The 24,297-nt window shown below is 39.9% G+C and overlaps 1 protein-coding gene across 2 annotated transcripts in view; it reads left to right on the top strand.

Annotated features, from left to right (window-relative positions):
• The window catches only part of COL3A1 (collagen type III alpha 1 chain), a 132,763-nt gene that overhangs the window by 97,483 nt on the left and 10,983 nt on the right, over positions 1–24,297 (top strand). For both annotated transcript variants that reach the window (XM_073646298.1, XM_073646297.1), the window contains 25 exons: positions 636–734; positions 842–895; positions 977–1,030; positions 1,794–1,847; positions 8,125–8,178; positions 8,414–8,458; positions 8,554–8,652; positions 10,501–10,608; positions 10,718–10,771; positions 10,925–10,978; positions 11,088–11,141; positions 12,182–12,235; positions 14,810–14,917; positions 15,124–15,177; positions 16,302–16,355; positions 16,770–16,931; positions 17,035–17,142; positions 17,322–17,429; positions 17,613–17,666; positions 17,757–17,864; positions 19,550–19,603; positions 20,392–20,499; positions 20,639–20,692; positions 20,786–20,893; positions 21,050–21,329. In XM_073646298.1, coding sequence (XP_073502399.1) covers positions 636–734; positions 842–895; positions 977–1,030; positions 1,794–1,847; positions 8,125–8,178; positions 8,414–8,458; positions 8,554–8,652; positions 10,501–10,608; positions 10,718–10,771; positions 10,925–10,978; positions 11,088–11,141; positions 12,182–12,235; positions 14,810–14,917; positions 15,124–15,177; positions 16,302–16,355; positions 16,770–16,931; positions 17,035–17,142; positions 17,322–17,429; positions 17,613–17,666; positions 17,757–17,864; positions 19,550–19,603; positions 20,392–20,499; positions 20,639–20,692; positions 20,786–20,893; positions 21,050–21,329 — 2,143 coding nt within the window. The remainder of the gene's footprint in view (positions 1–635; positions 735–841; positions 896–976; positions 1,031–1,793; positions 1,848–8,124; positions 8,179–8,413; positions 8,459–8,553; positions 8,653–10,500; positions 10,609–10,717; positions 10,772–10,924; positions 10,979–11,087; positions 11,142–12,181; positions 12,236–14,809; positions 14,918–15,123; positions 15,178–16,301; positions 16,356–16,769; positions 16,932–17,034; positions 17,143–17,321; positions 17,430–17,612; positions 17,667–17,756; positions 17,865–19,549; positions 19,604–20,391; positions 20,500–20,638; positions 20,693–20,785; positions 20,894–21,049; positions 21,330–24,297) is intronic.

Genomic DNA, 24,297 nt, shown 5'->3' with positions numbered 1-24,297 from the left:
TATTTTATACTTTTAAGACTTTTTGTGGATTGATGAATTTGATTTTATAGTATTACTGATGTCTAAGGGAATGGGTGTGTCTGGTTTGTGTGGAGCACATCCCCCACACAAAACTGTGCTTTTGCTTCCTTTAAGTAGCAGTTGTATCTTAAAAATTTCTGCCAATATACCTGAGGAAGACATAATCTTGTCGAAACGCGTTGTATTTACTTGAGACATAAAGATCGTTTGGAGAATATATACCCACAGTATTCACTGGCTTCTTGGGAGCGCATTTGGCCTGGATGAACATTATTGTCAAAATCTCTTTCCCAGGTTAAAACATTTTTATTATATTTGTTAGAGTGAGGCCAGTTTCACATGACCCACATTCACCCAGCTGCCTTATATGACGCTCTTGAGCTCAGGACAGGAAACTTGCTGCTAGTCCGGACATTGCAGTCCATATTCGGAAAATGACGGACATGTGAAATTGGCCACACTTTTTTCATCTTTCTAAAGATCTAATTTGGGGAAGGAGAAATATAATTTTAATAATCTTAATTTTTTGTTTCTGGTCTGTGAGATGAAATTTGTGACATGGTAATGCTTACTGCTTACTGCTAAAATGTAGAAATTCCACTTTTATATTTAAGGGTCCTCCTGGAGAATCTGGACGTTCAGGTAATCCTGGTCCATCGGGCCCTAGAGGTCAGCCTGGAGTCATGGGCTTCCCAGGTCCTAAGGGTAATGAGGTACTCCCCAGCATTTTATGTATTCATTTTATGCATTGTAAAAATTATATACAATTTAGCAATTTAAAAGTAGTATTACTGTAACTAATCTTTCATACTTGGTATAGGGAGCACCCGGTAAAAATGGTGAAAAAGGTGTTCCTGGATCCCAGGGAACACAGGTATGTCAATATACAGTTTACACTGTAAAAGTCATTATTATTATTTGTCTTATCATTTCATTTATAATATTCTTTTATTAGGGTCTACCAGGAAAGAGCGGTGACCAAGGACAACAGGGTCCCCCAGGAGCAGCAGTAAGTACGCTGAAAACCACATGGTTGGTTACAAAGAGATTTCTATTAATGGACTTATTAACCATACTACTTACAACCAGTCATCATTTCTCAGCCCTTTGATAATTGCCTCATACATGTAAATATGAAAATGATTGATTTTATAGATATTTAAGGCACAGTTCTTGGCTTTTAAAATAGAGGCACAATGCTTGATGGGGACAATGTAGATACCTGACAGCATCTTGACATGTGGCATGGAGGATGGTTTGTCCAACCCAACGGCAGTCAGTTTGGCTGCAGCTGTAATATACAACACAGGAAGAATCACTTCTATGACTTTACTCACTCGTCTTTAATACCTGCCAGTTTGCACCTTACCCAGTAACTCTCCATCAGTAGATTCCACCTTTGCTCTGTGACTCAGCAGCTACAACCCTGCTTAACAACTCCATCGCCACTCTGATCCATCTCCCCAAGAATAGCACCAACACCTTTGTCTTGCCTCACCCTCTCACCAGTCAACTTCTACAATATGTCTTCTTCTCAAAAATGTTTCCTTATATATGTTCCTTGCTTTCTGGAGTGAAGCTACACCACGCTGAACCATCAGCTTGTATCCACCATTTCCATTCTGGCCATTGGTAGTTGTCACACTCAAATGTCAAAAAAGTGCAGTCATCTTCTAGATACGACTGAACATAACATATAAAATATTCACTGTATCCAAATAATGAGAATTTGAAATGCTTTTTTGTACTGAATAAGCTTATGTATTTACTAGGGTCCCACAGGTGAACGAGGAGAACCAGGAGCAACTGGTCCACCGGGCTTTCAGGTAATGCTAAAAGAGTTACTTATTTTGTTCTAACATACTATTAGCAATGTAATTTGTAAATTTTAGGAGACAAGGACAGGGTATCTCTCATTCAATCAATGTTCTAAGATTCCTTCTGGAGAGAAATAATAACTAGCAGGATATCCTCCTTAGTCTCGTGTTAGGAATACTGGCCCCCATATAATGCCCCATACGGAATACTGGCCCCCATATAAGGCCCCATACGGAATACTGGCCCCCATATAAGGCCCCATACGGAATACTGGCCCCCATATAAGGCCCCATACGGAATTCTGGCCCCCATATAAGGCCCCATACGGAATTCTGGCCCCCATATAAGGCCCCATACGGAATACTGGCCCCCATATAAGGCTCCATAAAGGAATACTGGCCCCCATATAAGGCTCCATAAAGGAATACTGGCCCCCATATAAGGCCCCATACGGAATACTTGCCCCCATATAAGGCCCCATACGGAATACTGGCCCCCATATAAGGCTCCATACGGAATACTGGCCCCCATATAAGGCTCCATAAGGAATACTGGCCCCCATATAAGGCTCTATACGGAATACTGGCCTCCATATAAGGCTCCATACGGAGTACTGGCCCCCATATAAGGCTCCATACAGAATACTGGCCCCCATATAACGCTCCATACAGGATACTGGTCCCCTTATAAAGCTCCATACAGGATACTGGCCCCCATATAACGCTCCATAAAGGAATACTGGCCCCCATATAAGGCTCCATAAAAGAATACTGGCCCCCATATAAGGCCCCATACGGAATACTGGCCCCCATATAAGGCCCCATACGGAATACTGGCCCCCATATAAGGCTCCATACGGAATACTGGCCCCCATATAAGGCTCCATAAGGAATACTGGCCCCCATATAAGGCTCCATACGGAATAATGGCCTCCATATAAGGCTCCATACGGAGTACTGGCCCCCATATAAGGCTCCATACAGAATACTGGCCCCCATATAACGCTCCATACAGGATACTGGTCCCCTTATAAAGCTCCATACAGGATACTGGCCCCCATATAACGCTCCATACAGGATACTGGCCCCCATATAATGCTCCATGCAGGCTGTTACCCCCCACATAATGCCCCATACAGGCTGTCCCCTCCTTATAATGCTCCATGCAGGCTGTTACCCCCCACATAATGCCCCATACAGGCTGTCCCCTCCCCCTTATAATGCTCCATGCAGGCTGTTCCCCCCACACAATGCACTATGCAGGCTGTCCCCCCCCTTATAATGCCCCATGCAGGCTGTTCCCGTCCTTATATTGCCCCATGCAGGCTGTCACCCCTCCTCTTTATAATGCCCCATGCAGGATGTCACCCCCTCTCTTTATAATGCCCCATGCAGGATGTCACCCCCTCTCTTTATAATGCCCCATGCAGGATGTCACCCCCTCTCTTTATAATGCCCCATGCAGGATGTCACCCCCTCTCTTTATAATGCCCCATGCAGGATGTCACCCCCTCTCTTTATAATGCCCCAAGCAGGATGTCACCCCCTCTCTTTATAATGCCCCATGCAGGATGTCACCCCCTCTATTTATAATGCCCCATGCAGGATGTACCCCCCCCTCTTTATAAGGCCCCATGCAGGATGTCACCCCCTCTCTCTATAATGCCCCATGCAGGATGTCACCCCCCCTCTCTTTATAATGCCCCATGCAGGATGTCACCCCCCTCTCTTTATAATGCCCCATGCAGGATGTCACCCCCCCTCTCTTTATAATGCCCCATGCAGGATGTCACCCCCCCTCTCTTTATAATGCCCCATGCAGGATGTCACCCCCTCTCTCTATAATGCCCCATGCAGGCTGTCACCCACCTCTGTTTATAATGCCTCATGCAGGATGTCACCCCCCCTCTCTTTATAATGCCCCATTCAGGATGTCACCCCCCCCTCTCTTTATAATGCCCCATGCAGGATGTCACCCCCACCCCCCATATTATGCCCCATGCAGGATGTCACCCCCCCATATTATGCCCCATTCCTCCATACGTTAAAAATATAAAAAATCAAATACTCACCTCCCTCCTCCTCACCTGCTGCAGCTGCTCGGGTCCGGACTCCAGCGTCGGTGGCTTCTTCCCGCTCTGCGCATCCTGTGACGGCTCAGGGGGAGTGCGCGGTGGAAAGACGTCACCGCGCCCTCTGACCTGAGACATCACAGGGAGCGCAGAGCAGGAAGATGGCGGATCTGCGGAGGCACGGGGAGAGGTAAGTATCCGGCTGCCGGGGCCCTGAGCAAGCGGGGAAGAAGGGCGGGCACTGACACCGCTCTCCTCCGCCCATAGCCCAGCGGGGTGCGTGACCGCCAGTGGGCCCCTCTGCCTGCTCAGGGCCCCGGCACTTGCCCGGGTGCGCCGGGTGCTGACGCCGGCCCTGACCGGGAAGTTACACGGGAACGCTGATGTACTTTCTAGCATTCCCTGTCTGGTATCAGAAGGTTCCCAAACCCCCGGCTTTGGGCAGAGGGGAGGAATATGTGACAGAGTCGCTGGTATGATTTATGAGGGAAGGTATGTGTCACACAGGTTGCTAGCCTGTGTGAACAGAAACCAGTAAACTTTCTGCCAGCATGTTATATGCTGGGGGGTTACCTCACTTAAAGAGTGTGGTTTTATGGAAATGATGTAGAGATGGGAGGGAAGTCATTCCCCATACCTCCACCTCAGGGTGTGGCTGAGCAAGGTTTAAATGCTCAGTCACCAATTTTTTTTCTGTTGTTGTGTTTGGAGAGGCAAGGTCTCCAGACTGTACAGCCATAGCTCAGGAAGGAGCTGAAGGCTGGACTTTAACTGGTGTGGGCGAACCACACAGACACATGTGGACTGTGCTATAGTTTATCTTCTGTTTGCTGTTTTGCCAGTAAGGCCATGTTTATCTTGCTGGAGCTGCAAGGCTTTATGCCATAAAATAAACCCTGCAGAGAAAACCCGGGTTCCTAAGTATACTTCCGGAAGCGGTCGAGTGAGTCGTCCTGCCACTATATACAGTGCCTACAAGTAGTATTCAACCCCCTGCAGATTTAGCTGGCTTGATAAGATGCAAATAAGTTAGAGCCTTCAAACTGCAAACGAGAGTAGGTTTTATGAACAGAAGCATAAATCTTACAAACCAAAAAGTTATGTTGCTCAGTTGAATTTTATTAAATTTTAAACATAAAAGTGTGGGTCAATTATTATACAACCCCTATGTTTAATATTTTGTGGAATAACCCTTGTTTGCAATTACAGCTAATAATCGTCTTTTATAAGACCTGATCAGGCCGGCACAGGTCTGTGGAGTTATCTTGGCCCACTCCTCCATGCAGATCTTCTCCAAGTTATCTAGGTTCTTTGGGTGTCTCATGTGGACTTTATTCTTGAGCTCCTTCCACAAGTTTTCAATTGGGTTAAGGTCAGGAGACTGACTAGGCCACTCCAACACCTTGACTTTTTCCCTATTGAACCAGGCCTTGGTTTTCTTGGCTGTGTGCTTTGGGTCGTTGTCTTGTTGGAAGATGAAATTACAACCCATCTTAAGATCCTTGATGGAGGAGCGGAGGTTCTTGGCCAAAATCTCCAGGTAGGCCGTGCTATCCATCTTCCCATGGATGCGGACCAGATGGCCAGGCCCCTTGGCAGAGAACCAGCCCCACAGCATGATGCTGCCACCACCATGCTTAACTGTAGGGATGGTATTCTTGGGGTCGTATGCAGTGCCATCCAGTCTCCAAACGTCACGTGTGTGGTTGGCACCAAAGATCTCGATCTTGGTCTCATCAGACCATAGAACCTTGAACCAGTCTGTCTCAGAGTCCTCCAAGTGATCATGAGCAAACTGTAGACGAGCCTTGACATGACGCTTTGAAAGTAAAGGTACCTTACGGGCTCGTCTGGAACGGAGACCATTGCGGTGGAGTACGTTACTTATGGTATTGACTGAAACCAATGTCCCCACTGCCATGAGATCTTCCCGGAGCTCCTTCCTTGTTGTCCTTGGGTTAGCCTTGACTCTTCGGACAAGCCTGGCCTCGGCACGGGAGGACACTTTCAAAGGCTGTCCTGGCCGTGGAAGGCTAACAGTAGTTCTATAAGCCTTCCACTTACGGATGATGCTCCCAACAGTGGAGACAGGTAGGTCCAACTCCTTGGAAAGGGTTTTGTACCCCTTGCCAGCCTTGTGACCCTACACGATCTTGTCTCTGATGGCCTTGGAATGCTCCTTTGTCTTTCCCATGTTGACCATGTCTGAGTGCTGTTCACAAGTTTGGGGAGGGTCTTAAATAGTCAGAAAAGGCTGGCAAAAGAGATCTTTAATCCACACATGTGAAGCTCATTATTCTTGGCGCCTGAACTACTTCTTAATACTTTAGGGGGACCAAACAGAATTCTTGTGGTTTGAGGGGTTGAATAATAAATGACACTCTGAATTAACTTTTTACGTTGTAAAAAACAAACAAAAAAAAAAACAAAAACAAAATTTGCTGCAGTGCATTTCCCACTTCCAGGCTGATCTACAGTACAAATGTCACAATGCCAAGTTAATTCCGCATGTGTCAACCAGCTAAATCTGCAGGGGGTTGAATACTACTTGTAGGCACTGTATATATATATATATATATATATATAAATGCTAAAACTATGTTTGCATAGATGTTGAATAAGCAGAAATGTAGAAAGCAAAAGGCTAAGTGCCCACGTTGCGGAACTGAAGCATATTTTTTACGCTTCTCCCTGGCGGGAAAATCGCATGCGGATTTTACATGCGGTTTTCCCGCCAGGTAGAAGCGTTTGTGAGGCGTCTTTGCAGCGTCTTTGCATGCATTTCCGCATGCGGGTTATCAAGCACTTCTCCAAGTGATTTAAGCATCACTTGGAAAAGTGCTTGACAACTTGTTCACACTATATAAATCCATGCAAGCGGCATGGATTTATATAGTGTGACCAAGTAATAGTTAAAAAAAAGAATCAGAATGGTAAAAAATAAAAAAATAAAGTTTATACTCAGCTTCTGATGCATTCTCGGCCCCGTCCGGAGTCTTGAGCGGCTCACGCTGTTGTGTGCAGGACCTGCGGTGACGTCATTGAGTCATGTGATGGGTCACATGACTCAATGACGTGGCAGGTCCTTCACACAACAGCGCGACGGAGGGAAAACATCAGAAGATAAGTATAAACTTTATTTTATTCTTTTTTTTACAGGTTCTTTGGTACCCAGGTCTGGATGAGAGTCTCCTCTCCTCCAGACTTGGGTACCATCCGCATGCGGAAATGCAAAATTAATGAACATGCTGCGGATTTTTGACCGCAGCATATACGCTGCGGAAAAATCCGCAGCATGGGCATTGACATTGCGGAATGCCATTGGGGACCATGGGGTGCGGATATACATGCGTTTTACAAGCGTTTACGCTGCGGAAATTCCGCAGCATATACGCTTGTAATACGCAACGTGGGCACGCAGCCAAACACCTAACTGGATGATGTACATTTTATGGGAAATACCACACTCCTGTGTCAATGTGCTGTCGAGGATTTAAACAAAAAGTCTAACAGTACTGCTTTCACATAAAAGAAAACAATACTCATCCAATAATTTTTCTACTGTTCCAGTGTGACGGCCAAAGTTTGTATAGTTTGCTAATCATGTGCTGTTTGTTTGCGTAAATGCTTCTGCCAATTAATGACCTCAGTGATGATAACATAATGAATGACCAAGATTGCTGAGGAGACCAGCGATTGCTGTAGAAGTCACATGGATGTACAGCGCATGGTCTCTGTAGCAAAGACCATCAAAGCAGCAACACTGGAGAGATGTGAAAAGTAGAAGTCAGTATTGATTCTGTTCTTTTTTATGCATTCTATAAATCCTAGAATATCCCTTCACGTACAGAACCGTAAATGATACGAACAAATATAATGTTAATTTTTTTTTAAATAGAAAATTGTAGTGTATACAACCTAACCGCTTACAAACTACTGTAATAAGGTGACTACATGTGGCAAATAGTGTTTTAGACTGCTAGTCATAAAGACGGTACAGATGTATTAACCATGGCACTACAAGTTTAAGTCAACAGCTTGTCCACATTTAATTCTCTTAAAGCACCACTCCAACATTTTTTTTTATTGCAGCACCGGAGTGGTGCTTTAAGTGAGTTCCTTAGACTTCTATGAAATCGCATGGCTTACAGTAGTTTACAGTCTTTGTTCTAAATTATCTTTGCATGCTGTGGCTTAAAATGTGTTTATCATAGGGATTGCCTGGAACTAATGGTCCACCAGGTGAAAATGGCAAACCTGGGGAAGCAGTAAGTACCTTTAAGAACTGAGATTTTCTTTATTCACAAATTTTAATAAAAAACTAGAAATGTCTGACTTTCCATCCTTCAATGCTCATGGTTTGCAAACTTTTTTTTTACTTATACATATGTAGCATATATAGACAACTTTAATATACTTCATATTTAAACTTTCAGTTTGTTTGAAAATAACTATTCAAAAATAATAATAATAATGATAACACACTGTTCATTTTGCTTGTAGGGACCAAAGGGTGAAATTGGAGCTCCAGGCAACTCAGGCAGTAAAGTAAGTTTTCGATCTTAAAACTGTAATATGTTTAAGTTGACTTTTATTTGCTCATAAAATGTTTTTTTTTCTGCGCTAATTACTATTATATTTAGGGAGAAAATGGTGTACCTGGTGAAAGAGGTGTGCAAGGCTCTCCTGGAACTCCTGGTGCACGAGGTGCTGCTGGTCCTCCTGGACCAGATGGTGGAAAGGTAGTTATAAAGGAAAAGCAAAAATACATTTAATTTCATCAATAGAAGAAAACGATATTCAGCTAGAATTTCTCTGCTTCTCTAATGCCACTGTAATGCCAAACTTTGCTTAGTTTGCTGCAGCGATCATGTGCGGTCCATGTGACCTCTGCAGCCAATCAAACACTTCAGCGTTTTATTACTATATGTGTAAATTTACTCTACTAGTAAAAATGGGCAGTCCACTCGATATTTATAATTTTGTATGTCTAAATTTGTTCTTTATTTGGTAACATCACACCTCAAGGACAAAGCTAGTTTTTACCTTAAGGACATATAGATTTTTCTATCATTCTAATAAATTATCCACATAAAGGCTATCTCTTTTTTTTTGCAGGACTACTGTTATTTTTCACAATGTCTTGTCTAATTTTAATGATTTTTTTTTAAAACTTTTCAATTCTGCCTTTGTTTTTGGGTTTTGTTCTTCCGACATTTACTGGGAGGTATAAGTGACATGTTAGCTTCATTCTGTGGGTCAGTTTGATTACAGAAATGCTACATTTATATAGTTTTTTATGTTATGCTTTTTTTGCCTTAGTTTTTATTGGTACCATTCTGAGGAATCTATAACTTTTTAGCCGAATTTTATCCAGTTTTCATACCAAATATGTGATTTTCTTATTAGCAAAAATAATATTTTTACTTCCTTTTATTAAAATACTTTATCTTCATTATAATATATTTAACTTCCAATTTTGGACTTCACAATATATTTGTTTGATTTGTTTGATCATTCTAATAAAAAATAAAAATCAACAGTATGGCTTGATAGGAGTTCAATGATGTCAGACCTTAGGGCTCTGTCTTGTCACCTCATGAGCCATCTTGCTTCAGGAGCACCAATAGGGTGACAGAGGAAGTTCTCTCCTTCTGTCGAACCAGTTACATGTTATGGTCGCTAGTTCCAATCCTTGCCATTGTAACAGGGTGTCTGCTGTCTGTTATATACAAGAGCTGTATGAAAGCTCTCATCAGTGCCATTTACAGGATGACAGAGGGTTGAAGAACACAAGAGGCAGGTTTAGTACTCTGCTGATGTCAGTTTTTTGAGGATAATGAATTACAAAATCTGGCAACAGGGCTTCATTTGGAGACAGAGCACTTTTCCTGACACATACAAATATGTGTGAAAAGAAGGCGAGACTTCAGTGTGATGCTGATGTCCCAACTCATTATGAAAGATTTCCATCATTTGTTTATTTAGGCTAGTGTCAGAAACAATGTTAGGTTGGACTTGGCATTGTTTTAAGACAACTGCAGACTCCTCAAAAAGAGTATGAACCATTGCGTCATGGTCTGGGGTAAAAAACAGCCTATTGTGCAAGTAGTGAGTTGGAAAAGCTAATTGTAAATTGCTCTACATTGACTGACATAATACAGTAAACATTTACCAATCAGCGGTCATTTAAATGCCTGTTTACACAGACAGACCAAGGTAAAGGATATTCACTGAGCGCTCTGTACTAGATCACTCAGTTTGCATAGGATGTCACAGCTCTCAGTAGTGTCAGTCCTGCTTAAACAGGATGATGCACAACTGAGAATGAAGATTTTTGTTTGTGCTGCATACAAGATCATTTCACCTGATGAACGAGCGTTTTGCTCATTCATCAGGTAATCAGCAGACTGTTTACATGGCAAAATAATCTTAAAACTTGTGTTTTTAACAATGCTCGTTCACAATTATTTTGCAGTGTAAATGCCTGTTAAATCTCCCTTTAATAGGGTAATTTGTAATAGAAGTAAAAAATAATGTGTTGTCATTGTTTATGATCATACCTTTTAAAAGAATATATTCCTTTTCAGGGACCTGCTGGCCCACCTGGACAATCTGGAACAATGGGACCACCTGGTCTTCAAGGAATGCCTGGAGAAAGAGGAACATTCGGAAGTCCTGGGCCAAAAGGAGAAAGGGTCTGTTCAATACTTTTCTTCTAGTTTACACATACATTTAGATATAAAAAGATGCACTCTAAATGATATTTTTTAAATAATTTAATTTTTTTTTGTATTGCTCTTTTAGGGTGAACCTGGTGGCAAAGGTTCAGATGGAGCTTCAGGAAAGGATGGCATGAGGGTAAATGTGTATAAAATTAAGTTATAAATCACAGAATATTAATGGTTGTACAATATTAATGTGTATTTCTCAGCAATGAATGATTCGTTTGTTTAAAGCATATCTGGGATGATTACTGGATATTCAGGTTCAATATTTTTTGTCTTAATTTAGGGACTTGCTGGCCCTATTGGTCCTCCTGGTCCTGCTGGTCCATCTGGAGACAAGGTAATTTTTTTTATCTATATAATAGTTAAAATGTTAATTTCCCATGTTTTACTTTCAATTTATATAACTTCATTGCTTGGCTTGACATTATAAATATTGTGTTTTATAGGGAGATGGTGGTCCAGCTGGACCCCCTGGGCCTGTGGGTACACGTGGTGGACCTGTAAGTACTATGTTTTTTGGCAAACTTGATAGTGAAGAATTAATAAATAAATGTAAATGTAAATTTATTTAATAATGGACAATTCATGTTTTATTTTAAATGGTCTATGCTTATAAAAATGGAATGTATTCTTTCTGATATACAATATATTTGACAAAAAAGGAAATGAATTAATGACCTAAAATATTAATTGAATATCATTTTTTCTCACTCTTTTTTGGATCTTTCAAATTATTAATATTCCCTCAGATATGTTTAATTATTTTTTTTTATAAGAGGGGCAATTGTTTGCAATATGTTTTGGATCCATGTTTTTATTTATATTGTTAAAAAAATCTTTCATTATACAAACATATACATCAGTTGTGGTACCCCAGTGTGAAGTGCACAGATCCTAACTAAACCACTGCTTAAAAATAGTAAAGGAGCAAAAAAAACAAAATACTTAAATACAGAATCCTTTTCCTCACTGCCACAGATCCTGTCCTGGTCACATCACTGGTTACATTACAATTCTGGTGTAATCATAATATTTATGGAAAAAGGTAATGCTGCCAATATGTTATGCAGATTTTACACCTTAAAATGCAATTTAGTAATATCTGCATCACTGTCTTTTTTTTTTATTATCTTTAGAGCTTATTCACACACAGCCATAGTTTCCTCATGGCTTAATCTATCATCATCATAGGTTGATTCTGTTAGTTCAAGCAACGAGACTCACAATTAGGTTGTAATTGGTGGCTAAAATACAGCAGAAAAAATACCACTGATTCATAGTTGTGTGAATGAGACCTGAAGCTGGTAACAATCATGCAGAATCTGATGATGTTGTTTTTGATGCATTTTTTTGAATCAATGAAGTAGGAAAGAGTTGTTTCTTTTGAATTAAAAATTGCATTAAAAACAGTATGTGTAATTGTAGTGTAACTTGCATTATTAGTGTTATCTATTTATTTCTCTGATGTCAAAATTACTCAGTACAGAATACCAACATTTTGTATTCTAAAATCGTATTTTTGTGTACTTCTCCATTCTAGGGAGAACGTGGGGAATCTGGTCCACCGGGCCCTGCTGGCTTCCCTGGAGCACCTGTAAGTGTCTCAGGCAGTATTCAGCAAATAATATTATAGTGGATTACAGTCAGCACTACAATTACTACTTTTTGGTGTTGTGGTTTAATGCTTTACAAAAATACACCAAATTTATAAAGCAGATGTATTATTTTCTAAGCCCATAATTTTTATTTTTAAAGTCAGTAGAGATGGGCAGATCAAATTGCAGAGAATCGAGATCGATTCAAATTTCCTGAAATTCATGGTTTCACGTGAATTCGAACATTTTGAGATTCAATTTGCCTAACACCATTCCCCACACTGCTGAAGCATCAGAGAGCAAACTAAGGTGATTTTGCATGTCTGCTCAGGCTTCCCAGTAATGCCCTGCAGGAGGGGCATGAGTAACCTGGGCCATTACAGAACAGTGGTTCTAATCAGAGCAAAGTTTGTAAGACAGAGTCATTATCCATCTCCAAAGTCACTGGGTAAGTATCTCTCTCCGGTAAAGTGTAAGCTCTTATGATCAACAGGATTCTCTCTCTGTCCTGCAGCGGATAAGCTCTTATGATCCGTGAAGTCCTCTCTATGTCTCTCACCTGTAGCGGATAAGCTCTTATGATCCGTGAAGTCCTCTCTATGTCTCTCACCTGTAGCGGATAAGCTCTTATGATCTGTGAAGTCCTCTCTATGTCTCTCACCTGTAGAGTGTAAGCTCTTATGGTCAACTGAGTCCCTTCTCCCTCTCCTGTAGAGTGTAAGCTCTTATGATCAACAGGGTTCTCTCTCTGTCCTTTAGCGAGTAAGCTCTTATGATCAGTGAAGCCCCTCTATGTCTCTCACCTGTAGAGTGTAAGCTCTTATGGTCAGCAGGCGTTCTCTCTCTCTTTTTCTCTCTCCTCTCCCCCACATGTATTTTCTGAACTATTACAAGCTCTCCAGTATTTAGATTTCCACAAATTTATTTACATCAAATCAATCTTGGAAAATTCGGCAAAGCAGGAAAATTTGAATTTCAAAAGATTCATTCATCTCTAATAGTCAGATAACACAGATAAGAGAAGGGCTTGACTATAGTGGACTACATCTATGTCATCCTTATTTTTATAGTGTTTCATTTATAAAGTCTTTCTAGGCTTAAGGTATTGATGACCCTTCCTTAGTATAGGTTGTCAATATCAGATCAGCTGTTCAGCTCTGGCGGCTCCAGATGAAAACAGAACCAGAATAGCACGGATTTGTTTGTTGTATAGTAGCCTTTCTCAGGTACTGCAGCTAAGCTTCTTTCAAAGTGAATAGGAGCTGAGCTGAAATCCCTGGAAACAGCCATTGCACAGTGAACGGAATTGTGCTGTTCCAGCTCTGTTCACTGCTTACATCTGACCATCAAAAGAGCTGATGATGAACTGATTGGTGGTCATGTTGATATTGGACCCTCATAGATCTGATATTTATGACCTTTCCTAAGAATAGTTCATCAATATCTTAAGCCTGAAAAATTCCTTTAAAGATAAAATATTCTGGTGTTTGCTTTTGAAATTACTTGGTAAAAGTGCAAAAAGCAATACTTAGTCTACACTGCAGAAAGAAAATCAAACCATCAGTTTGAGCTTCTATTCATTTTTACTTCAATGAGTTTTGCTCCCTCTTTTATGTCTTCATTTACTAAACTACTGTATATCACACAATCCAGGAGAGAAGAAAACATTCCGAGAAAGAGAGTTTAGAAATGTGTTTTGCCTTTTCTTGATGAAAATTGGTGAATTAAGATGGGGTAATATGGTACATGTAGATTTTAATTTTGATGTGGATTTGTTTATAAAATTGGTGAAAATCCGCAACATTGCTGTAATGTAATGTAAATTTTGAGGATTTGAAAATCTGCTCTAAATTTTGCACAGCTTTTTTTTACACCACATGTGGAAAGGTTTTTGAACTGTAAGTTGTTGCAGATTTTTTTAATGCAAAATGTACCACAAAAATGAAATCGAGCACGTCAATAATCACCTTAAAGGGGTTTTCCATGTTTATGCAAAATGCCCTGATTTGTTTAATATTATTAAATAGAACAAGGAAATAAGTAACTACTCCTTCAATCCCTGCTTGCTTCAGTGCAATCTCTTTAGTGGTTCCCAAGGGTGATGACATCCCATCCATCAGTCACCTGATTTACGCCATTCACTGGCCTCAGTAGTCACTTGCTGTACACACAAATGTACATGAGGCCATCGATTTCTTGTAGCACCACTTTCAGCACCAGCAAGCATGGAGTGGCGTGGGATTCAAGCGGATGAAGAATTGTTTTCTTTCTTTTTTGACAAAGTTCCTTACCTTATAGCCAATGTTGTAGAAAACCGATATAAGAATACTCTGAGCATAACTGTAAATATTAGGGCTAATCACTATAGTCAATACATTAAAACCAATACGTTACCTTTCATACTTAACAGTTTTAATCTGTACTAAAACAATATAGGTTTCTTGACACTAACTCCCTCTTTTGAAGGGAATTTCTCGTCATCACCCAAAGAAAACGAAAACAATTAGTGACACTTTCTTTAGAAAATTAACTTTTACTGGTAATAACACCTTTTTTATGTTTATCATCTTTAGGGTCAGAATGGAGAACCAGGAGGTAAAGGAGATAAGGGTGGTCCTGGTGAAAGAGGAGAGTCTGGTTCTCCAGGTGTTGCTGGACCTGCTGGTGGTCCTGGACCTGCTGTGAGTTTTCTTTATATAATATATATATATTTATTTTAATATACAGTGTATATATATATATATATATATATATATATATATATATATATATATATAAATTTCTGCTTCCAGATATTAGTGTGCAACCTTCTATTTTATTTTGTTCCAAAATGTATAACATGTCTTCTGATTTAAAGTTTTACTTTTATTATTCTTCTTAATCATAGGGTGGTCCCGGTCCTCAAGGAACTAAAGGTGACCGTGGTGCTCCAGGCTCAGCTGTAAGTGAATAAGTATTGTTATACTGTATTTTGATATAATTAGAAATATAGTTAGAAAACATATGATTGAAATATATTAGAAACTGTAATTTCATTAGATTAATTAGAAGTTAATTAGAAATTCACTATTACTGTGAACAATTTGAGCACTACGGACCCGATTCATCAAGTTGTTTTTGCTAGAATTCTATAGTAAAAACACTTGCAATGTCCCTTTTTTTCTGATTGTGCAACTCAAAGTTGTGCAAAAATGTTGCAACTTTTGGCGTTTTTATACCACTTCTGGCCAGCTCCGCTAACTTTTAGAAAAATGGGTGGAGATGAGGCGAGAGAAAGCATGACCAAACGTGCCAGATTGTCTCATGAACATAAATGGCATTAATGTGGAAGAAATTACACTAAAAACTTACACCAGGTCCTGAATGGTGTAGCATTTCTGGCGGTTGCACATGGCAGTTGAAGAAGCATGCCTCTTTATAAATATGGCACATCTTAATTCTGCGCATGGTTCATCAAGACTAATCAGCCCCTAGTTTTGTGATTCATGGTCAGGTTCTGGCAATTGGATTTTCACATATGCATATTGTTATGTCACAATAAATGAATTAGTATGTCTGTAAATTAGTATGTAAATTGGTTTCATTGTTTTAAGTATTTTTGCATCTCATGACTAGAATAAAAAGTCAAGTTTTATCAAAATCAGTTTTCAATATTGTTATGCCAGCTACATACGGTAGTAAGATTAAAATTGACCTTAAAAAATTTAAAAATATACTTCAAGTTTTCCAAAGCCAGGCTCAGTTATTTGAGAATTTTATTGTTTAAGTAAATTATATATTTAACATCAACATAGTCTGCAACTCTGTACAGAGATAATCTTCCATCCTCACGGCCCCTGCCCCTATTGGGGTTGAATATCTAAATTTCGCATTTACCTATTGGGATGTTTTGGATTGTGGGAGGAAAAGCAAAAACACAGAAAGCATACAAACACAAAAGTGTAACCCTATGTTGTCGAAGGTTAAAGAAAGTTTGGATTGAATTGGAAAAAATATATCATTGCGATAGGTAGTTTCATTTTCTGACTTGATAAAGTTTCATTATATTTGCTTCATGCCTTTCAGGGTGCTGCTGGTTTCCCTGGTGCTCGTGGTTTACCTGGACCTCCCGGTTCTAATGTAAGTAGACACTTATTTAAAAAGAAAACTTAGTCAGGTTTTAGAGATCAAAGATGGCAAATATCTGTGACAATTAAATATCTGATCCTACTAAATATTTATATTTATTTTAACACAATTTAGCACAGTACCTATAGACATAGCTCCAGAATACCATTTAGAATAGCATTAACATTAAAATACATTACACCAATATATGGCCAGATTACTTTCTTAACAAATGCTCTTCCTTAACTCACTCACTAGTTAACTAGAAAATATAGGACAGACACACATGACAATAATTATGCCACTTATTCTTCCATTTTATATGAAAGAGTGATTCTTGTTTGTGGCAGAGAATCATAATGTTATGTTTAAATCAATGCTATCACTCAAGCTAAGCTATAATAAGAAACTCTTTCTTATTACTAGGGCAATGCCGGTCCTCCTGGTTCTTCTGGAGGCCCAGGAAAAGATGGCCCTCCAGGTCCAGCAGGCAGTCTTGGAGCCCCTGGTAGTCCAGGTTCTGCTGGCCCAAAGGGTGAGCCAGGTCAACCAGGAGAGAGGGGTCAACCAGGTTCTCGAGGAGAAGCGGTAAGAATTTCTTAAAATATTTCAGCTAAACTCTGCCATGAACAGGGAGCCTGAATCATTAAAACATTTAAATATTTTGTATATTTGTTACTTTCTTCCACAGGGTTCACCAGGACCTTCTGGTATCTCTGGCCCAGCTGGTACCCGTGGTATTGTAGGTTTACCTGGCCTACAGGGTAGACCAGGTACTTCTGGCCTTCCAGGTGGTAAGGTAGGTTATAATTCTTTGTTTCTGCAATATATTGTTTCCAAGATTTCAAATATTATTTCTGAATAGCTTTTTACCTGTTGTATATACTAATTCACATACCATAATAACTTGACATTACCATTTTGTGACATTATGTATGAAACCTTACCTTCAATACAACATAATGTTTTATTTTTAAGGGTGAAGATGGTAAACCAGGTAACAACGGGTCTCCGGGTGATCGTGGTTCTCCAGGTCCACCAGGTTCATCTGGTCTTAATGGCTCTCCTGGAGAAAGTGGACGAGATGTAAGTTACCTATAGCTTGGCTTGTAAAAGAGAATGATTTGTATTATTATTGCAGTAATCTCATTATATAGTGAAAAAGAAACACTTTATTGTGTTTTATTCATTATTTAGAGGAGGCTATAAATTAATAATTATGTGGTTTATGGTCAGCTAGTAAGTAAATGTAATATATTTATTCATTAGGGTAATCCAGGTACCGATGGCTTGCCTGGACGGGATGGATCTTCTGGCTCTAAGGTATAAATGACTAATCCAGCTATTTGCCAATAGTTTACCTAATTTCACTAAATTTTTTGTTAATCTATTGTACCTTTGGCTCTTTCCCAGGGTGATCGCGGTGAAAATGGCTCTCCTGGTGCTCCTGGATCTCCAGGCCATCCTGGTGCCCCAGGTCCTGTTGGTCCAGCAGGAAAATCAGGGGATAGAGGAGAAAATGTAAGAGATTCATTTAAGAATTATATGCTTAGCAATGTATAAACATATTTAGACCATGCTATGATATGCTATTATACTCTTTACAACAAATACAGTTTACAGCAATTTATAAAGCTACAGTATCTGCTGGTATATAGTGCGTAAGCAGTAATTTCTAAGTATAAATAATTAAGACAGTTTTGTATAGTCATACAGTTTCTTATATAAGACACTCATTAATATAACGCCACTTTAGAAAAAAGCTGTATTGTCTCCACATATGGAAAGAAGTCATTGGATCGATTGCCAATATTACAATTATTAGATATTCTACTATTTCATTTTTTAGATAAGAGAAACATTGTCCATTTGGCATTTCCTGTGGAAAACAGTTGTAATGTTACAGTTTAATAGGACTAGTTGGCTATTCTTAGTGAATACTTGTATTTACTATTAAATAACAATTCAGGAACATATTTTTGGAAACTGCATTGTGCCGTTCCTGTGTTATTCCTCCTAGAAATTTATAACTAGACAACTAGATATTACCATTCCTATGTTATAGGGGTGTGTCCATGTACAGTCTGATGCTAGCAGCACTGATTAAACAATGTGAAAGTGTATACACACCCTCAATTGGTAACACCCAGTTGTCAATTTATTCATGAATTTCCAGGTGGAATACAAGAAGAATAGCACAATGCAGGGTTTGCAGGGAGATGGTGGTAACATAGAACATACTAACAAATCCTAAGCAAAGCGTAAGGTTGGTTAACTGAGTTGTGTTCTACTTAAAGGGAACCTGTCACCATGTCTATATTTCCCTCTGTTAGGGCACCATGAAGTAGTCACACACATGCTGATTTCAATGATGTGCCATTTAGATATGAATATTTTGGAAGTGATTCATCAAGAACAGTGATTCCCTTGCAAGTCTTGATGAGGGGGCATGTTGGTGTCAGACGCTCCTGATTCATTAAGAGGCTCACACTTTTTAATGAATCAGTAGAGACGCATTGGGGCGTGCATCGCTATGTGCGCCTCACCCCAAATCTTACTCCAGCCTCTCCTGGAGTAATATTTGTATCGACGCTCGTCAAATTAATTTGCCATGCTCTGCCACACCCCTGTCATGCCCCAGCCCCACACACTTTGCCCAAGCTGTGGCGAGTATGGCGGGAAAAAGTTAGAAGTCACATTTTTTGTGCATCCTCATGTTGCATTCAAAAACTGACACATTTCAGACCTTTTTTCCCAGAAATCTGGCAAAAAAGCTTTGATGAATCATCCCCCTTGATTTTTTCTGAGTTTAATATATTCATGAGATGCAAGCTCTAACACACCACCCACCCAGTCTTCTTTCTATCTATTACTGTAACATGACTGTGAATCAGAGATGGGTGTGACAGGGGAGCTGATATCTCATGAACACATCGGATTTCTGGCTAACAACCCTGGCATTGCTGAAATTAGTCTGTCACTGCTTTCTGCTGCCAATAGAGAAGACAAAATAAACAAGATGACGGGTTTCCTTTTAAAGTGGTATTCTTACCAAAATCACCCCCTTTCATATATGGTCATACCCTTTCATAGGCTGGGATAGGGTTAATTATAAAATATTACCAATTTAAAAGCATAAAAAGCAAGATTTTACTTTTGTGTTCTTAATCTGAAAACAAATTTTCATGCACACTTTCTTTTTTTAGGGTCCTTCTGGTCCTTCTGGTCCTGCTGGCCCTGTTGGTGCTCGAGGTCTCCCTGTAGGTTTCAAGCAATTCTTTGATCGCACATATACACAATAGGATTTATGATGTACCGTATATATATATATATATATATATATATATATATATATATATATACATATACATATACATATTTATATATATGTACAGTATATACAGGAAATGTGTATATATAGTAGGAGTTCACTTCTCTCGGGTAGTTGCTTGGATACACATGACACAAGACTTTATATCAAAACAACATGTAGTTTATTGTCCATCATAAACTTTACAGCTCCCAAATGAAAACAGCCATCATTCAGTATCAATGGATAATATAAACAGTCCTTTTCTTCAGGCAGAATGAAACAATATAGATGTAGTAGCCTCACCAACCTCGGTATTCCCAGCAGCAGCTCACACTTGTATTCAACGAATTTACTAAACAAACACCTCTCTGCTTCCAGCAAGCCTTTCTTTGCAGAGCAGACTAACCAGCAGCTCTGCCTTTCTCCAGTCTCAACACACTCCACACTACTGAGCTATCCCAGCTGCTGTTAACTGGCTTGTAAACCCCGGACTGGATTATAAGATCGACTTTTCCCAGCTAGTTTCTTTTGGTTACTCAAAATCCATTCACATTAAACCCCCTCAGTAACCTAGTGTTACTGATACAGCTTACATTATCGACAAATATCTACCATCCAGGACCTTACACTTCCTGCTTTCCTACAATATACATATATACAAATCTATAGAGAGTGAGAACGAGACAGTTAATGTTGATTTTGAAGCTAATGGTGCAGCTTTCATGGTTTCTCTAGGGTCCTCAGGGTACACGTGGTGATAAGGGTGAAGCAGGAGAACGTGGTACTAATGGAATTAAAGGTCATCGTGGATTTCCTGGCAACCCTGGTCTTCCTGGTCCTCCTGTGAGTTTATATCAAAATTCACTCAAAATCATTATGTTTATCAGTTATAATTAAAAAATATGACTTAATATTAGTTTCTTTAAAAATAGTTCACATCACGAATAATGCTTAAGGTTTGAATACCTTTTTTTTATACTAGGGATCTTCTGGAGAGCAAGGTACGGCTGGATTGTCAGGTCCTCAAGGTCCTAGAGTAAGTAAATCTTTGCACTATAAAGTAAAATTTTGGGTACTGATTTAAAAACGGCTAAAAATATTTAACTGGTTAACTAAATTATGGTTTTAGGGCCCACCAGGATCTAATGGAGCTCCTGGTAAAGATGGCACTAGTGGATATCCAGGACCCCTGGGCCCTCCAGGTCCACGTGGTAGCAGAGGAGAACCTGGCTCAGAGGTAATTTCTATGCATATTTTTAGATGTGTGTGTGTATATTGTGCAGAATGATTCCTGAATTAGGATTTCTGAATTTAATGCAATTATATATAGAAAACAATCTAACAAATTAGTTACAGCTGGAAGCAATACTGATAATTGTTCTTTATTTTCTAGGGAACAGCTGGTCAACCTGGACCACCAGGGGAGCCTGGCCCCCCAGGGCCTTGCTGTGATGGTGGTGGAGCTAATCTTGCTTCATTTGGTGGGGAAAAGGGACCATCAGCCCCATATTACGGTGACCAACCAATTGATGCAACAACAACATCTGAGATTATGTCGTCACTAAAATCCATTAATAGTCAAATAGAAAACATGATCAGTCCAGACGGTACTAGAAAGAACCCAGCTCGTAACTGTCGTGACCTAAAATTCTGTCATCCAGAGATGAAGAGTGGTAAGTAGTCCAAGTTATAAATTGTTGAGAGATTAAAGATTAGAAATTAAAATTCGTCCATTTTTAACATCTTGCAACTAATGTGTAAATCAAATGTAGACATATCCAAATTTAAAAAATTGTGTTTCCATTAGTGATGAGAGTAAGTGCTCGTTACTTGAGTTTGCATGGGGAGCTCGGGTATGCACCGAGTATCGTGGGTGCTCGAGTGACATGTTCGAGTCCCCGCGCCCGCATATTTTGTGGCTGTTAGAAAGCCACAAAACATGCAGGGATTGCCTGATAAACACGGGCAATCCCGCATGTTTTGTGGCTGTCTAAGTGTCACAAAATATCGGGCGTGGGGACTCGAACATGTCACTTGAGCAACCTAGGCAAATTCAAGTAACGAGCACTTGTTCTCATCACTAATAGAAACACAATTTTTTACATTTGAATATGTATATATTTGATTTACACATTAGTTGGAAGATATATATACAGTTGAAAACAGAAGTTTACATACACTATATAAAAAGACACATATGCATGTTTTTCTCAATACCTGACATGAAATCAGAATAAAACTTTCCCGTTTTAGGTCAATTAGGATTACCATAGTTTTTGATATTTGCCAAATGCCAGAATAATGAGAGAAAGAGAATGTTTTAAGGCATTTTTATTACTTACTGCAAAGTCAAAGGTTTACATACACTAAGATTACTATGCCTTTAAACAATTCTGGACTGCCCATATGATGATGTCATGTGTTTGGAAGCTTCTAATGGTTTTTTTGGCAACATCTGAATTAATTAGAGAGACCCACCTGTGAATGTATTTTAATGCACACCTGAAACACACTGCTTCTTTGTGTAGCATCATGGGAAAGTCTAAAGAAATCAGCCAAGATATCAGGAAGAGAATTGTGTACTTGCACTAGTCTGGCTCATCCTTGGGCACAATTTGAAGATACCTGAAGGTGCATCTTTCATATGTACAAACAATTATAAGTACAAAAAAGATGGGAATGTCCAACCATCATGCCGCTCAGGAAGGAGACGGGTTATGTGTCCCAGAGATGAATGTGCTTTGGTCCGACATGTGCATATCAACCCAAGGACAAAAGCAAAAGACAATATGAAGATGATGGCGGAAGCTGATAAGATTGTGTCAATATCCACAGTGAAACGAGTGCTGTATCAACATGGGCTAAAAGGCCACTCTGCCAGGAAGAAGCCATTACTCCAAAAGAAACATAAAAAAGCCAGAAAGACCTTAATTTTTGGAGACATGTCATGTGGTCTGATGAAAATTGAACCTTTTGGGTATAATGACCATCGCTACATTTGGAGGAAAAAGGGAGAAGCTTGGAAGCCTAAGAACACCATCCCAACTGTAAAACACGGGTGTGGCAGCATCATGTTGTGGGGTTGTTTTGCTGCAAGAGGGACTGGTGTACTTCACAAAATAGATGGCATCATGAGAAAAGAAAATTACGTGGCAATACAGAAGCAACATCTCAGGACATCAGCCAGGAAGTTAAAGCTTGGGCGGAAATGGGTTTTCCAAATGGACAATGACCCGAAGCATACTGCCAAAATGGTAACAAAGTGGCTTAAGGATAACAGTGGCAATGTTTTGGAGTGGACATCACAAAGCCCTGATCTCAATCCTATTAAAAATTTATGGGCAAAGCTGAAAAGGCAGGTGCGAGCAAGGCGACCTACAAACCTTGATCAGTTACACCAGTTTTGTCAGGAGTAATGGGCCCAAATTCTGACCAAGTATTGTGAGAAGCTTGTGGAAGGATATGCCAAATGTTTGACCCAAGTAATTCAGTTTAAGGGCAATGATACCAAATACTAATGAAATGTATGTAAACTTTTGACTTTGCAGTCAGTAATAAAAATGCCTTATCACATTTTCTCTCTCATTATTCTGGCATTTGGCAAATATTAAAAATTTTGGTAATCCTAATTGACCTAAAACGGGAAAGGTTTATTTTGATTTTATGTAATATATTGAGAAAAACATGCATATGTGTTTTTTTTATATAGTCTATGTAAACTTCTGGTTTCAACTGTATATTGTAATGCAGCGACTTGCGGCATTACGGTAATGGTCCATGATGTGCTTTGGCTGACCATGTACCTCCCCCTCACGTGACTGGTCACATGACTGTGACATAGCTCAGGTCCTGTATGCACAGAATGTCTGATCACATGACTGTGACATCAGCACAGGTCCTGTGGGTGTGTACTACAGGATATATAAACCCTGGTAGTCTTGAGACAGGGTGTGAAAGGCATGAGGCCTGTTCCCGTGTGGGACACCATTATAGAGTGAGGCCTAGTGAGGCCTGGTGAAGGCTGGCAGCCTGAAAGGTCGAGGCTGGATTGTGTGTGTAGATGCCAGTGGCCTTGGAGGGAAAGCCGGCTTGGAAGGCAAGAGTTCTGGAAGGCAAACACTGGATGTGTATGTGAAACATTCCAGTAGCCTTAGACGGGACGAGGGCTGGAGACCCCCATCTGGGCAGCCGCAAAGCCACAGTGGTGGCAAACCAAACGGACTGCAGCATCTAAAACCCGGCAAAGGTAAAACACTGCTTGATGTGGACATTTATTTGGACATCGATATAAGTGACTTTGCTGGAGGCTGTAACTGGAGCCAAGTGGGCCTGTCTGTACCTGGAAGGCTCTTGACATTATATGTATAATATGTCGGGGAGCCACTAAGATGGACTGTGTGATAAGCCGTTTATGAAGAGTAATAAACTGCTGCATTGTGCAATACCGGAAAGACATGGCTGGTGTGCTTTAATTGACCCGATGCAGCGAGTATCCCCCAGTATGATGACTAGCGCTACCTTACAATATGTATATACATACAGTAATGGCCGAAAATGTTGGCACTAGAGATGAGTGAGTACTAAAATTCTTGGATGCTAGCTACTCTAACCAAGCAATTTCTAATGCTCTGATGCTCATTT

This window comes from Phyllobates terribilis, unplaced genomic scaffold, assembly GCF_046119375.1.
Source record: "Phyllobates terribilis strain yellow unplaced genomic scaffold, ASM4611937v1 Scaffold_9__5_contigs__length_417890890, whole genome shotgun sequence".
Taxonomy (NCBI): Eukaryota; Metazoa; Chordata; class Amphibia; order Anura; family Dendrobatidae; genus Phyllobates; species Phyllobates terribilis.
This window is presented reverse-complemented; position numbering and strand designations above follow the sequence as displayed.